The sequence below is a fragment of the Podarcis vaucheri genome (genome assembly GCF_965113315.1).
Source record: "Podarcis vaucheri genome assembly, chromosome: 18".
Lineage (NCBI taxonomy): Eukaryota > Metazoa > Chordata > Lepidosauria > Squamata > Lacertidae > Podarcis > Podarcis vaucheri.
The window spans coordinates 3079165-3094113 of record NC_138756.1 but is presented as its reverse complement, the minus strand read 5'-3'; the positions used below and the strand labels follow the sequence as shown (position 1 = coordinate 3094113).

Sequence of the window (14949 nt, the reverse complement as noted above, 5' to 3'; positions counted from 1 at the left end):
ATGGGCTTGCTTTGCAAGACGACAATGTCTTGCGAGTTCCTGCTGGTTTTTTCCCCCTCCCTCCCTTTTCTAAGCCGCTAAGCCGCTTATCAGCTGATCCGATCAGCAGATAAGCCGCTAAAAGCCGCTAATGGGCTTGCTTCGCAAGACAAAAAAACCGCTAGACGAAGAGAATCACAGAATGGATTCTTTTCATCTTTCGAGGCACCACTGTACATTCAAATGACATTGCAAAGAAATATGGTTCATAAATAAGCCTGTTTCCCCCTGCTCTGGAGGGTAGGACTTGAACCCGTGGCTTCAAGTTACGAGAAAGGAGATTCCGATTAAACATCAGGAAGAAGTTTCTGACAGAGAGAGCTGTGTGATAGTGGAAAGGGTTCACTCCGGAGGCTCTGGGCTCTCCTTCCTTGGTGATTTTTAAACAGAGGTTGGATGCCCACCTGTCCTGGATGCTTAAGCTGAAATTCCTGCATTGCAGGGGGTTGGACTAGATGACCCCTGGGGTCCCTTCCAACTCCACAATTTATGATTCTACAAACGTTTTCTCAAAAGCAGGGCAAGGGGAAAGCATGTCAGGTCGATCTCTACATCCAACAGTGGAAGTTCATTTGTCCGCTCCCAGAGTCTCAAGAATATTGCTTAGGCGCTACGTTCCCAGTGACGTGGCGACTTAGGAAGCCTTGTAAAGACAGCGGTCTGCCCTTCTCTGCGAGAGACAGAGGACAGTGGCAGCTGGAAGGGGCTCACCTGTAACAGGGCGTCGTGATAAGGTAGGAGGCGCAGCTGAAATGCAACTTGAAGTCCAGCTTTTCGTGTGTTGAGCCTTCCTCGTCCTGCCAGAAAACAACAGAGGATGGGAAGTGGGGGCAAAGGAAGAAGACACCCCCCAATGCATCCCTGAAACAGCCTCTTCTCATGGGGAGCGGGGAAGGAGGCAGAAAAAGCCCCCCAACGGACCCTCCCGCATGCTCCATTTTTCACTCCAGCCACCCGCCTAGCTGTTCCTCTCCGAGGCTTTGGAAAAAAAAATCTGGCTTTTCAGTCCCTTCTACCCATAAGAGTCCCAAGGATGGGATAAAGCCGCACCCAATATATTAATATAAAATCACCATTTATTACTTTTATATACTGCCCTTCATCCGAGGATCCCAGGGCGGTTTTCTGGCATAAAAACACAAAAATACACAACGGAAAAGCAATAACCCCTCCAGGCCACAGATTTAGTTAGTGCAGCTGCACAATGGATTTTTATATAGCAAGCTGCCGGCCAGCTTTGTCTGCCTCCTGCACTCAACCTTGGCTGGAGAAGTAAAAAACACATGTTTGTGGAGGGCAGAGGGGCCGAGGAGGAGAAAAATGAGGTCTCTGTAGCTGCCTCCTTCTCCCCAGAGAGGACGGTGCCTTCACCCCCCCTCAGATGCCCACATATTGCAGGTGCTGCTAAACTCTGTCATGAGCCCCTGTGGCCAGCAAGACCAATGGCCAGCAATGAAGGTGGGGGTTGGGTGTTCAGCGTCGTCTTGAAGTCCCCTGACTTATTTATTTAGGAAATTGGTTCAGGGCTCTTCCATCATTAATCTGTTTCAAACTTTAAAAAAAAAAATACTGTGCAAAACTGAGTTTTAATGTTAACGGTGTGCTTTATTTATTCTTATTTTACTTGTGAGATTTATAGGTCACCCTTCATCACAAGATCTTGGGGCGGTTCACGGAGTATAAAAATACAGGTTAAAAACATGGAAGTAAGTAAAATTTAATTGTAACAGCCTGCCATAGGACCTTGGGGTGAAGGGCAGGCAATAAATTGTAATAACAACAACAACAACAACAACAACAACAACAACAACAAAACAACAACAGAATTCAAGCGTTGGGAAAGTGGAAGATGCCCTTACTTTGACGATAAATGCGAGGGTTCCTTTTAGTTTCTGCGCCATGACAATACTTTGCAAGGTGAAGACAAACTGGGCTTCGCTGGACACCCCTAAATTGGGAGAAGGGAGTGGGGGCAGGGGAAAGAGAAAATTTTTAAAAAAGAAATAAATTGACAAATATTCACTCTCTTCCATTTTGGCTCAAGCTTGATTGATTGGTGGGGGCGGGGGGAGCCCTACCAAACCAACACAGAGGCCTACTAAGAACACATAGTTTGGAAGTGTATGAAAATGAAAAGCATCAAAGACCCTCCGCAAAGTCACACAGCTACAGAGAAGACTGCCCCCCCAACTACTATCAAATTCTGTCATTTGTATTAATGTAAACTTCCAGTAAACCTCCAGAACATATTCCCCAGTATATTTTATCTTATTGATATAGCTGGTGGCTCAAACAAATGAAGTTTCTATCTATCTATTATGTGAAAATATAATAATAATAATAATAATAATAATAATAATAATAATAATAATACAGTGGTGTCCCGCAAGACAAATGCCTCGCAAGACGGAAAACCCGCTAGACGAAAGGGTTTTCCGTTTTTGAGCTGCTTCGCAAGACGATTTCCCCTATGGGCTTGCTTTGCAAGACGAAAATGTCTTGCGAGTTCCTGCTGGGTTTTTTTCCCTCCCCCCCCCTTTCCTGCTGATCCGATCAGCAGATAAGCCGCTAAAAGCCGCTAAAAGCCGCTGATCCGTCAATGGGCTTGCTTTGCAAGACGAAAAAACCGCTAGACGAAGAGAATCACAGAACGGATTCTTTTCGTCTTGCGAGGCACCACTGTAATAATAATAATAATAATAATAATAATAATAATAATAATAATAAATATCCTTTATTATGCATAGCAAAACCACACATTATCAAATAGAAACCGTATACAAATTATGCAAAATACAAGCTCAACATAACAAGGTTTGTCCCAGTCAGATCTTTAACTCCAAAGAAAATCAATTTGCATAAATAATACAACCACTAAATCTCTTTATAATGGCCCAGTCTTTCTACATGGACAGCACTCAAAAATTCAGTCACTATTAAAATAATTTGATCATTACTGTCCGAAAGCAGGTTCTGAACCGTTGGTAGGGTAGAAGTCAGCCTATTGAGTTGTAAGGCCTCTAATAATTGTCTTCTGGCATAATAATAATAATAATAATAATAATAATAATAATTTGAAAGGTTGCCCCTGGGCTTAATCTAGATATGACCCCTTTGATGCCGTGAAACATTTCATGGAAAGGGAGGCTTTCTTGACGCCTCTGGCCAACCCTGGACCCCCCCACACACCCCCAGCAAAGACAGGACATACCAGGGGGCAACTGGAAAGGGACAGGAATTCCGTCATGTATCGAGGAGCCTTCTGGCCGGAACATTTTAGTGTTGAGTGAGTCCAGGACGTTCAGCTCCATGCTCTTCAGGAAGCTGCTGCTTTTGTTCTCGAAGATGATGGAGACGGTCACCTGGCTGTCGTTCTGCAGGTTCCCCTGGATGTCGTAGGTCTGCGGGAAAAGGCATTTGTGAAGAGGGAGCAGCAGCAACGGAGCTGGAGACCATCGCTCAACCACGGCACATTTAAGGCTCTTGCACTCCACAGAGACGCAGACCCAACCCCACTCACCATTTTGATGTACGCGTTTTCGGCAAGGAGGGCGTAACTTGACATAGGCTGGAAGGCAGAAAGAAAATTGAAATTGAAATACTTTATTGTCACTTGTACAACGTATACAGCAGGGGTGTCAAACTCAAATTCATCGGGGGGCCACATCAGCAGTTTGGTCACCCTCAAAGGGCCGGTTGTATCTGTAGGACTTTATCAAAGTTATTTTTCCTTAGGCACTGGTGTGTGTTGTCTTGAACCTATACACTATTTAATATACCTATTCCAGTACGATTTTAAATAAGAATAGAAGAAGAAATAATAATGATTTTTTAAAAAGATGATGAGATGGGCTTCCAGGCAGACTGGAGCTCCAACGGGGAGGAGACAGGAGCCTGTCCCAACAGAGCAGAGCAGAAGCAAATCTTGCCTCCCCCCACCCTGCCGCCGCACTCAGGAGTCGGGGGATACGGAGCTGCAGTTTGGACAGCAGCAGTTTCTTCCTTGCAAGGGAGCCCCAGCGGCACTGCGGGCGCGGGTGGCCAGGATGTCCTGCTGGGGCCCCGAGCTGCTGCAGGTGCTCCTGGGGAGGGGGCTATCCGCCAAGTCCTCCGGCCCGGAGAAAGCCGATGTGTTGGCGTGGGGAGGGGGGCGGTGTTTCGTAGCCAGGCTCCCGCAGCCAAGTTGCTGGCAGGCTCCCACTTTGCTCCAGCTGCCCAGATGCTGGCGCGGTCCTCTTCGGGGTGGGAGGTGCCCCTGCTTTGCGGTGTGGCACACCGCCCGCTCGCCCGGCTCCCTCCACCCCACTCTGCGCAGCTGAACCGGCAGCAGCTTCGCCTCTCCCAGCCCAGCCAGGGCGCACCGCCTGCGGCAAGACCTGCGCCGGGTCCCCACTCTCCACTTGCCTCCGCCGTTCCCTTCCCTGCCTGCCGGCCCCGCCCACCAGGGCGACCCCAGCCAGCCCCTGGCCCCACCGCCCGCGCCCCCGGCCATCTCCTCGCCAGCTGCAGCACCGCAGTGGCCTCTTCTTGCGGCCCGAGCGAGCGGCGTCCCAAGCGTGGCTCTCGCTCCCTGCCAGCCTCCGCAGCTCCCTCAGGCTCCAAAAGTTGCCGCGCGCGCGACCCGCCCCCTCGAGCAGCCGCGCCTGGGAGGCTCCGAGGGGCGGAGGCAGCCGGCTCCGAGCTCGGCTTCGCGGGACCGCCTCCTCCGCAGCGAGCCCCGGACTGGACCGAGCGAGCAGAAAGCCTCTTTGCCCGGCCCACGAGGCAGGCGAAAGTTGAGGGGCCGGCCGGTAGGCAGGGCCGACGGTGTGCGTCGATTGGAGCCCTGTCTGCAAGCTGGCAGGGAAGGCTTCCTCGCCCTTGATGCCACGGGCCACATGACGAGGTCTGGCGGGCCGGATTTGGCCCGCGGACCTTGTGTTTGACACCTGTGGTATACAGTGAGATTACACCAGCACCCCCCACTCAGCTCTCTTAGTCTTCATTCCCCTCATGGCCAGTGGTTAGGATGATGGGAATTGTAGTCCCCAAACCAGCTGGAGACCCAAGTTCGGGAAACACTCCTATATAGAGATTTCTTTTAATCATAGCCAGTGTTAGTCCTGCCCAGAGTAGACCCACTGAGTTTGGGAAATCCTGCAGAAGACCTCTCAAGTGGTTTGCCAGATGGCCTAAAATATTCATTTAAAATACCAGTAAAAAACAAGTTAATAATAATAACAAGGGGAAAAAACCCAAAAATGCAATTATAAGACCCTTGCTCACCGGTAACGGTTCATCCTCCAGCGTCCCGTTTTGCACTGATTCTGCAGGGAGCTCCTCTCCACTGTTGCCCGGGTGTTTTTTCGACTTCTTATCCTTGGACTTCTCCTCTTTCTTGTGCTTCTTCTTCTTGTGCTTGGAGGATTTCGACTGGGCCAGGGGGAAATCCAGGGGTCAGGCACCTTCCTCCCATATCGCCCATTAAAAGCCAAGGCTCACCCCAAGTGATCTCTGCCAGGCCCTGCCCTGTGCAACTCCCTGCCCATAGAGGGAACTTCCTTCCAAAGTCTCTCAAAAACGGCTTTTGGGACAGGCGCTTCCCAATACAAATGTTTCTCCTTAACCAAGCAGCATCTACTGCTGTCTTATTGTGGTTTTTAATTAATAATAACAAATGATAATCATATTATTTATATGCTCCCCAGCCACTCTGGGCAGCTACCAACAAAATAATAAAAACACAATAAAACACCGAACATTAAAAACTTCCCTATATGGGGCTGCTTTCAGGTGTTTTTCAAGTTGTGTAGTTGTTTATCTCTTTGACATCTGACGGGAGGGCGTTCCACGGGGCGGGTGCCACCACCGAGAAGGCCCTCTGCCTGGTTCCCTGTAACCTCACTTCTCGCAGGGAGGGAACTGCCAGAAGGCCCCTGGAGCTGGACCTCCATGTCCAGACTGGACGATCAGTTATACTGTATTCCATACTGCACGCTGCCTTGACATATCTTATGAAAGCATGGGTCGCAAATATTCAAGTAAACAATAAAAGAAGCCAACTGACACCCCCCTGCTCCCCCCCCTTTTTTGGCAGTCGGGGACAGGGACTTGGCCACTCACCTTCCCTTCCTCTTCCTCCTGCAGCTCTTCTTCTCGCACTTCCTTCTGGGCCCCCTCTGGCTCCCCAGCGCCCGCGAGGTTCACGCTCGGCTCAGAAGGGCTCTAAAGGGAGGCGGCAAGATCGAAATTATTTATACCCTGCCCATCTGGCTGGGTTGCCCCAGCCACTCCGGGCAGCTTTCAACAAATTGAAACACAGTTAGACACCAAACATTAAAAACTTCCCCATGCAGGGCCACCTTCAGAAAAGTTCTAGTTTATCTCACTGACGTCTGGTGGGAAATGCTCAAAAAGCAAGCCAAGGGGCTAAGGGACAGCTAGGTGGCTCTCCCAGAGGGGCAAGGAGGGGTCTTACTTTACAATGGGTCATGCCCTCAAACTGTGGGCAGCTCCCTGCCTGCATCCCTCCCCCAAGACCACTGGCTGCCTGTTTACCGGGCCAGGCTCAGGGTTCTTGCGTTAATTTACAAGGCCCTTAACAACATGGCTCCAGGAGATCTTAAGATACTGCCTGATACCTTATATCCCAGTCTTATCGCTGAGATACTGGGGGCGGGGAGAGAAAACATGGGAGCAACGGGTCCCAAGGTCTTCGCCTAAATCAGCTGTTTTCGACCTTTTTGAGTCCACAGCATTTTGACCAACTCCATTCTTTCTGCGGCTCCCCTGTGGGGCTCAGGAGCCCAGTTATGTCCCCCCTTGCCTGCCGAGCTGGCAGTCTCTCACCCTTTTTTCGAACACCCTCCTTTGTGGAGTGTTCCCTCAGCTTCCTCTCTTCTCCCGTCTCCCTGGGAGTCCTCTGGGCAGTTGCTGCCCTTGGTTTCTGAGCTGCCCGTCCCAAAGAGAGGTGTCTCCTCACACTGCCCCACAGTGGCCTGGGAAGCATCCCCTGGCCAGCCCCAGAGGCACCATTTGCCTGGGGAGCCTGTAGCTGGGGCTGCTGCAATGAACAGCCATGCAAGCCTTTGGGAGGAAGACGCAAGAGGGCATCAGAGGAGGGACGGAAGGAAAGAAGGAAGGAAGGAAGGAAAGAAAGAAAGAAAGAAAGAAAGAAAGAGGGACAGAGACCAGCATTGCCTGCAGCACCCCTGACCACCATTCAGTGCACCCCAGGGTGCCACGGTGCACTGGTTGAAAACCACTGGTTTAAGGAGTCATTTGGTGCCTGGCTTACTTTATTTTTCGCCCCACAAGACGCACCTAGTTTTTAGAGGAGGAAAGGGGGAAAGCCCTGGTTTTTTTTGGGGGGGGGGGCGGATCAGCTCACAGTTGTGCAGCTTCTTTTGCAAAGGTGAAAAGCCCCGGGTTTTTGAGGATCAGCTCAAAGTTGTTGAGCTTACTTTGCAAAGGGAAAAAAATCCTGTTTTTATGGGGTTCAGCTCAAAGTTCTGCAGCTTCTTTAGGAAAGGAAAGGGAGCCCTTTCTACAGTTTCCAGACAGATAATCTAATCAGCCAATCACATGTCACTGTGGAAACAAACAGTTTCAGTCTGCAGAACATTCAACAATGGAGGCCTGGGCAAGGGGCCAGAAAGGGAGCCAGCGATTGACCACACATTCGCTCCATAAGATGCACAGACATTTCCCCTTACTTTTTAGGTGGTGTGTCTTACGGAGCGAAAAATAAGTATATATCTGAGTTTGCAACACTTGCATGCGCGCGCACATACACACACATATCATTTCAAAGCTCTGCAATGGAGATTAACCTTTGCTTCCGTAGCAGCTGCAGGTGGCGGACCGTCAGAAAGCCAGAAGTCCATGTCTTCCTGCTGGAACGAGAGAGAATGGGAGCAAAAAAGGACTGTGGGTTACCTGTAGTGCACTTTCTTTTACAACTTATTCAAATCTTACAAATAATAATAGTCACTACCACCCCACCCCGATACACAAAGTGTGTATGAAAACAGCAAACCCTGTGCCTATTTCTGGGTGCTTTCGAAATACAACTCCCACTATCACCCGCGACTGATGAGCCCTGCTGGAATGCAGCAGCTGAACTATAACTCCCACCAGACTTGGGTGCTGGGAATCAGAGTGCAATGGCCGGACCCTCCATGGGGCTCCCCGTCCCTGCTCTGAACGGAAGAGGCCAGACTTGAGAAGAGCACAGGTGTGTGAGTGTGTTACCTTCTTCTCCTCTTCCTCTTGTTCCTCCTCCACCTCCTCCTCCTCGATCTTCCTCTCCCGCTCCTTCCTCTTCTCTTTCTCTCGCTCCTTGTCTTTGTGCTTCTTCTCCTTCTTCTTTGGTCGCTTGCTCTTCTTCTCTGCGGAGAGCACTTCCGCCTCCTGGGGCGACTTGACGTCGTCGGCGTTCCTGTGTCTCTGCACCGGAAGCTTCTCGCTGTCCGCCAAAGGCCTTTTTAGTGGGAAGGAAGGACATGGGAGGTTTGTTTGTTTTTAACTACGCGTTTCATTTGCATTTTTGCATCTCTTTTTGCTTTTATACACCGTGAACTGCCTTGTGATCTTCAGGTGAAGGGTAAATAAATACACAAATTCAACTCAGGCTGCAAAAAACACCATCTCGAGATCCAGCCTCCTGTTTTCCAACCCAAAAGCAAGATTCTAGCAGGGCCGGTAATACAGTGGTGCCCCGCAAGACGAATGCTTCGCAAGACGGAAAACTCGCTAGACGAAAGAGTTTTCCGTTTTGGAGGTGCTTCGCAAAACGAATTTCCTATGGGCTTGCTTCGCAAGACGACAATGTCTTGCGAGTTCCTGCTGGTGTTTTTTTTCCTTTCCCCCTTTTTCTAAGCCGCTAAGCCGCTTATCAGCTGATCCAATCAGCAGATAAGCCGCTAAAAGCCGCCAAAAGCCGCTAATAGCGCTAATCTGTCAATGGGCTTGCTTCGCAAGACGAAAAAACCGCTAGACGAAGAGAATCACAGAACGGATTCTTTTCGTCTTGCGAGGCACCACTGTATGGTGCCCATTGCAAGGCCAGAATTAACACCACACACACTCTCATGCATGGCACACAGCTACACTCCCAGGAAGCTGTGATTGACCGCAGCTCCATCGCTGAACGAACCCTCTGAAACGGCCTGAGGGCGACCAGAAGTTCCCCGACACAAGTCTTTGCCTTTCTGGTGCCCTCCAGCGGCTCTGGACCACAAGTCCCAGCAGCCCCCATGCTGGCTGCGGCTGTTGGGGAGTCGTGATGGCGGAAATTCCAGAACATCTAAAGGGCACCTGGGCTGCGGAAGGCTGTCCTGGAGTAAGTTTCAGGAGCACTGCAACAGGTTAACAGCGAGGTGGATTGCATACAGCTGCTTTCCTGGTGGCCTATGGCGAACGGAAGGTTGGCTCCAGGCAAGCAAGCGACCAAACGGCATTCAGAGCATGGAACTCCCTGTCACTAGCAATCAGGCAGGCACCAGATGCAAGGCTGAAACAGGTTTATTCCAGGAGGCCTTTGCACCATAAATGCTGTTCTTGGATTTTCAGTTTTGCATACTGCATGTTTTTATTTTGTAAGTTGCTTTAGTGAAAAATAGGATTTTTAAAAAACGTTTCTTTTGTCCCAGGCCACAAACATGCAAATTTAGGTCTATGCAGGCAGAGGAGAGAGAGAATTGATTTCCCCCACTAGACTCTCAAAATACGGAGAGTCTCTTTTTTCTGCTGCAATTTGGGGTGGGGTGGCTGGGTCAGGAGCTCTCTTGGCCGTGTCGGGGTTTTACGACGTCAGAAAGGGAGCAGCCAACTTATGGTTTTTACAGTGTAATGTTATGTTGTGAATGCCCTGAGATCTACGGATAAAGGGGCAATATGCAAATTTAATAAATAATAAAAAGAACAACTTCCCCTACACTGGAGAGAGAGAGAGAAAGATAGGGAGAAGGGAGCGCTTACCTCGCCGATTTCCCTGAAACCAGACTGTGTGTGAAAGACAGAGAGAAAGAGAGGGAGACAGGAAAAAAATAAAATAAAATACACATGACGACAGAATACAGCAACTGTGCGAATGGAAGAAGCAGGAGGGAAAGAGACAGAGAGTGAGAAATGCAAAATAATTCTGATGATGCCTCACAGAACATACAAACAGAAGAGCTGGAAGAACTTGAGGAGCAAACCTAGCCTTTTAAAAAATGCAGTGGAAGTGTCCAAATTGATGGCTTCACCCCCTAAACTAAGCTAAGCCCACAAGGTGAAGACGGGGGGACGGGGGACACACCTGTGACCCCTGGGTCTAATCTGGCCCACAAGGTCAGTGCCTGCCCCAAACAACGCTCACTCCAGAGGTTGCATGTGACATAAAGGAGGGCTTGCCATACTCACAAGCGATCTATATTTAAATCGCTCTCATTCTCGATAATAATACTTTTCTTTTTTAAAAAACAACACCCACAATTCATGTGCACAGCTTAGAAATCTGGATATTAAGCCATCTCCATCTCTCCACCTAAATACCTGAAACAAATGAATGAAATACTGCTGAACTACAACCAAGAGTAGGGAAACTCTGGCCTTCCAGGCATTGCTGAACTACAACTCCCACCAGCCCCCAAAAGCATGGCTGATGGCTGGGGGTGATGGGAGTTGTAGTTCAGCAAAATGCCCGGCTGGCCAAAGGCTCCTTGCACTCTGATGCTGTTTTTTGTTGCATCAATTAAGTGTTTTAAATTTGTTGTTAGCTGCCCTGAGCCCGGTTTTCTGAACCAGGAAGGGTGGGGTATAAATAATTTATTATTATTATTATTATTATTATTATTATTATTATTATTATTATTATCATCGTCATCATCCCACAGAGAGTGGCAAAGCAACAGGCCTCAGCTGACGTCAGGAAGGTTTAACACTAGCCAGGAAAGCAGAAGAACGCCAGCCCAGCTTTTTCCTTACTTGTCGAGGTCGATGTCCAGAGCCTTGTAGGGGTCGTTGGGGTCCTTGTCATCCTCGTCGCTGGGAAGAGCATTCTGGGGGGAAAGCCACAAGAAAGAGGGAGTAGGTCAATGGGGAGCTGACCTCCAAGGGGCAGGGGAAAGGGGGGACTGGTGACCTACCCTCCATTGCCACAGCAACAGAATTTTTTTGAAGTCAGAAATATGTTTCCACCACCCTGAACCAAGAGATAATGACTGTGCCACTGTACTGCTGCAGAGGATTTCATTTGCCAGATTAAGAATGTAAGAATTTGCCTGCTGCATCTGGCCCAAGGGGGACCTTCTACAGTCCAGCCACCTGCTCTCATAGCGGTCAACCGGAAACATCAACGGGAAGCTCGCAAGCAGGACCTAAGCACAACAGCAACTCTCCCTGTGACTCCCAGTGACTTGGGAGCAGAAACACTTGCTGCCTCCAACTGTGCGGGGAGAACACAGCCCCTCTATTTCTGCACTCCCCCCCCACCCCCAGATCCACCTGCATTTAGCAAAGTGTGAGCACCCCAGGCACCCTTACCTGCTATTATGACCACTTTACCCATCAACCTCAACCTCAAGCCTGAAACCACACCATCAGAACCAATTTTATCTGCTGTTACCTTGCCTGCCCACCCCCTTTAAAATCTATGCAGTGGCCATTTAACGGAGAGAGGAGGTTATCAAGTTTGTTTCCTCCTGCTCCGGAGGGCGGGACTTGAGCCCATGGTGACAAGAAAGTGACAAGAAAGATTCTGAATAAACCTTGAGAAGAACTCCCTGACAGTAAGAGCTGTTTGACAGACAGCGGGTCCATACCCATAACTAGTTCTCCAGGCAATTTTTAATGTCTAATGTGTTTTTTAATGTGCTGTAAGCCACCCTGAGTGGCTAGAGAAACCCGGCTAGATGGGCAGGGTACAGAGTGGTGCATGCTCTGGTTATCTCTCGGTTGGACTCCCGCAATGTGCTCTACGTGGGGCTTCCTTTGAAGGTGACCTGGAAACTACAACTAATCCAGAACGCGGCAGCCAGACTGGTGACTGGGAGCAGCCACTGAGACCACATAACATCAGTCTTGAAAGACCTACATTGGCTCCCAGTACATTTCCGAGCACAATTCAAAGTGTTGGTGCTGACCTTTAAATCCCTAAACGGCCTCAGCCCAGTATATCTGAAGGAGCGTCTCCACCCCCATCGTTCTACCCGGACACTGAGGTCCAGCGCCGAGGGCCTTCTGGCGGTTCCCTCGCTGCGAGAAGCCAAGTTACAGGGAACCAGGCAGAGGGCTTTCTCGGTGGTGGCACCCGCCCCGTGGAATGCCCTCCCACCAGATGTCAAAGAGAAGAACAACTACCAGACTTTTAGAAGACATCTGAAGGCAGCCTTGTTTAGGGAAGCTTTTAATGTTTGATGCATTACTATATTTTAATATTTTGTTGGAAGCCGCCCAGAGTGGCTGGGGAGGCACGGCCAGATGGGCGGGGAATAATTAATTAATTAAGTAATTAATTAGGCAGATGAAGGTGATTGACTATATGGGACTGGCTGAGATGACTGGCAGAATTCGAGACCAATGGAAAGAGACGGTGGAAGAAGATTGGAAGAAATTCAAAATTTATCTTAAGAAATACTGTAAAATGAATGAGTGCTAAAATGTTGAAGTTATAGAAAATAGGGCATTACAGCTGTGGAAGATGAAGTAAAAGAAAAGAACAAGTGAAAATTAGATAAAAGTAAGGGGGAGGATTTGCTGAAATAAATTTGGGAATTGGAATGCAGAAAGGGGAGGTACGGGGAAGTCGGTGAAGTAAGGTTTAAGAAAAACGGATTTGAAATTATACATGTTTGTTTATGTTTTTGTATGTTTGTATTGTGTATTGCTTGTGTCTATATAAATTGTGAAAAACCAATAAATTTTTTTATTAATTAATTAATTAATTAATTAATTACTACTACCACCACCCCCACCCATCAGGATTTGTAACCAGGTTGGTTCCCGGTCCACCCACAGCCAGAGAACACCAGGAAGAACAGGGTGGGTGCCTTGATCCACCCATCAGCTGCACCCTCCTGCCAGGGCTTACTTCTGGCATCTCCTCCGTGATGATGTCCACATGTTGTGCCGGCGCAATGTCCTCGTCGCTCTCGGTGTGCAGCGAGTTGTGGCGCCGGTGGTGCTTTCCCCGCTTCTCCTTCTCCTGCTTCTTCTGCTTCTTCCTCTTCTTGTCCTTCTCCAGCTTCTGCTGGTGCCGACGCTCCTCTTCCAGCTTCACGTACTGGTCAGAAACCGGCAAGCCTGCGTTGATGGGCGGGGAGGGACAGAGCGAGTTCTCAAGAGGGGCAGTGGGCTGAGCACCAGCCTTGAAAGGAAACGCTGGCCAAGGTACGCAGCCTGGGGGAGTCATTTTGGACTCACCGCTGTCCACGGAGGAGCAGGTCAATTCTGTCTCCAGGGTGGCTGTCTACCAGTTCCATCTGAGACCCTCCCTGCCTGCTCCCTGTCTCTGGTCCTGCTTGGACTACTACAATGCACTCTCTGTGGAGCTACCTTTGAAGGTGACTTGGAAACGACAACTAATCCAGAATGCAGCAGCCAGATTGGTGACTGGGACCATATAACACCAGTCCTGAAAGACCTACATTGGCTCCCAGTGTGTTTCCGAGCACAATTCAAAGTGTTGGTGCTGACATTTAAAGCCCTAAACAGCCTTGACCCAGTATACCTGAAGGAGCGTCTCCACCCTCAACGTCCAGTCCAGCTCTGAGGGCCTTCTGGCAGTTCCTTCATTGTGAGAAGTGAGGTTATAGGGAACCAGGCAGAGGGCCTTCTTAGGGGTGGCACCCTCCCTGTGGAACGCCCTCCCCTCATATGTCAAGGAGATTAAGAACTACACAACTTTCAGAAGACACCTGAAGGCAGCCCCCTATTGGGAAGCTTTCAATGCTTAATGATTTTACTCAGAGCAGACCCCTTGAAACTAATGGACTTCAAAAGGCAGCCCTGCCCTCTTTGTGTGGCTATTCCAACTTCAGCACCTGGAGAAATGGAAGCCAGGTGTACTTGCCCTTTCGGGATCCCAGCATCTGACATGGGAAGCAGAGACCAGGGCACAGAAAACTTGATTTGGAAGCACTGAGAATCAAGGCTGCTCATCTGAATAGCTCCACCCACCGGGCCCCGTTCATTGGTGTGGAATACTGGGAAACTGGCAGAACTCTTACCAGGAACTTTCAGAGGAACGGAGAGGTCAATTTGCACCACAGGTATGTGCTCGACGCCGGGGCTATCTTGGTACCTCTGGACAAGGTGGGGGTGGAGGGAAGAAGATCAGGTGGGGAAACAAGATTTGTCATGTGCCAACATTGGCCCTGTGTGGCTTATCAAAAGTAACAGCAGGATCCCTGCCATTAAAAGAGGGGCTCACCACCACCCTAGAGTGGGTCCCTTGCGACTACCAGACAGGCTTACCTTCTGTGGGGAAGGAGAACTTTTGATGTAGAATGGGTTGTTCGCTTGTTCTTGCTTCCGGACTTCTCGGCGCTTAAGGGAGAGACAAGGGGCATGGCGGTGGGTTTAAATTGAGGATTACTGGAACATTTTTATTCACTTCGTTTATTTAAAAAAGGAGAACCCAAATGACCTCCCCAACCCCGCTCCACATCAGCCTTGGCTGGGGGCCCAGCTGTGTCTCTATCCAGACAGGGACAGCCTAACTTGTCTAGGCTCTGGGAACTTCCAGGTTAGATTACTACAGTGGTGCCCCGCAAGACGAATGCCTCGCAAGACGGAAAACTCGCTAGACGAAAGAGTTTTCCGTTTTGGAGGTGCTTCGCAAAACGAATCTCCTATGGGCTTGCTTCGCAAGACGACAATGTCTTGCGAGTTCCTGCTGTTTTTTTCCCTCCCCCTCCCTTTTTCTAAGCCGCTAAGCCGCTTATC

The 14949-nt window shown here is 49.5% G+C and overlaps 1 protein-coding gene across 3 annotated transcripts in view; it reads right to left on the bottom strand.

Moving 5' to 3' along the window:
- The window catches only part of AP3D1 (adaptor related protein complex 3 subunit delta 1), a 53203-nt gene that overhangs the window by 3757 nt on the left and 34497 nt on the right, over nt 1-14949 (bottom strand). The window contains exons 18-30 of one of the 3 annotated variants that reach the window (XM_082206257.1): nt 14479-14550; nt 14232-14307; nt 13094-13305; nt 10990-11063; nt 10000-10023; nt 8272-8500; nt 7851-7913; nt 6142-6243; nt 5305-5451; nt 3560-3607; nt 3251-3440; nt 1899-1987; nt 751-836 (exon numbers count right to left, since the gene is read on the bottom strand). In XM_082206257.1, coding sequence (XP_082062383.1) covers nt 751-836; nt 1899-1987; nt 3251-3440; nt 3560-3607; nt 5305-5451; nt 6142-6243; nt 7851-7913; nt 8272-8500; nt 10000-10023; nt 10990-11063; nt 13094-13305; nt 14232-14307; nt 14479-14550 — 1412 coding nt within the window. The remainder of the gene's footprint in view (nt 1-750; nt 837-1898; nt 1988-3250; nt 3441-3559; nt 3608-5304; nt 5452-6141; nt 6244-7850; nt 7914-8271; nt 8501-9999; nt 10024-10989; nt 11064-13093; nt 13306-14231; nt 14308-14478; nt 14551-14949) is intronic. The other 2 variants (XM_082206258.1, XM_082206259.1) reach the window with 2 other exon arrangements.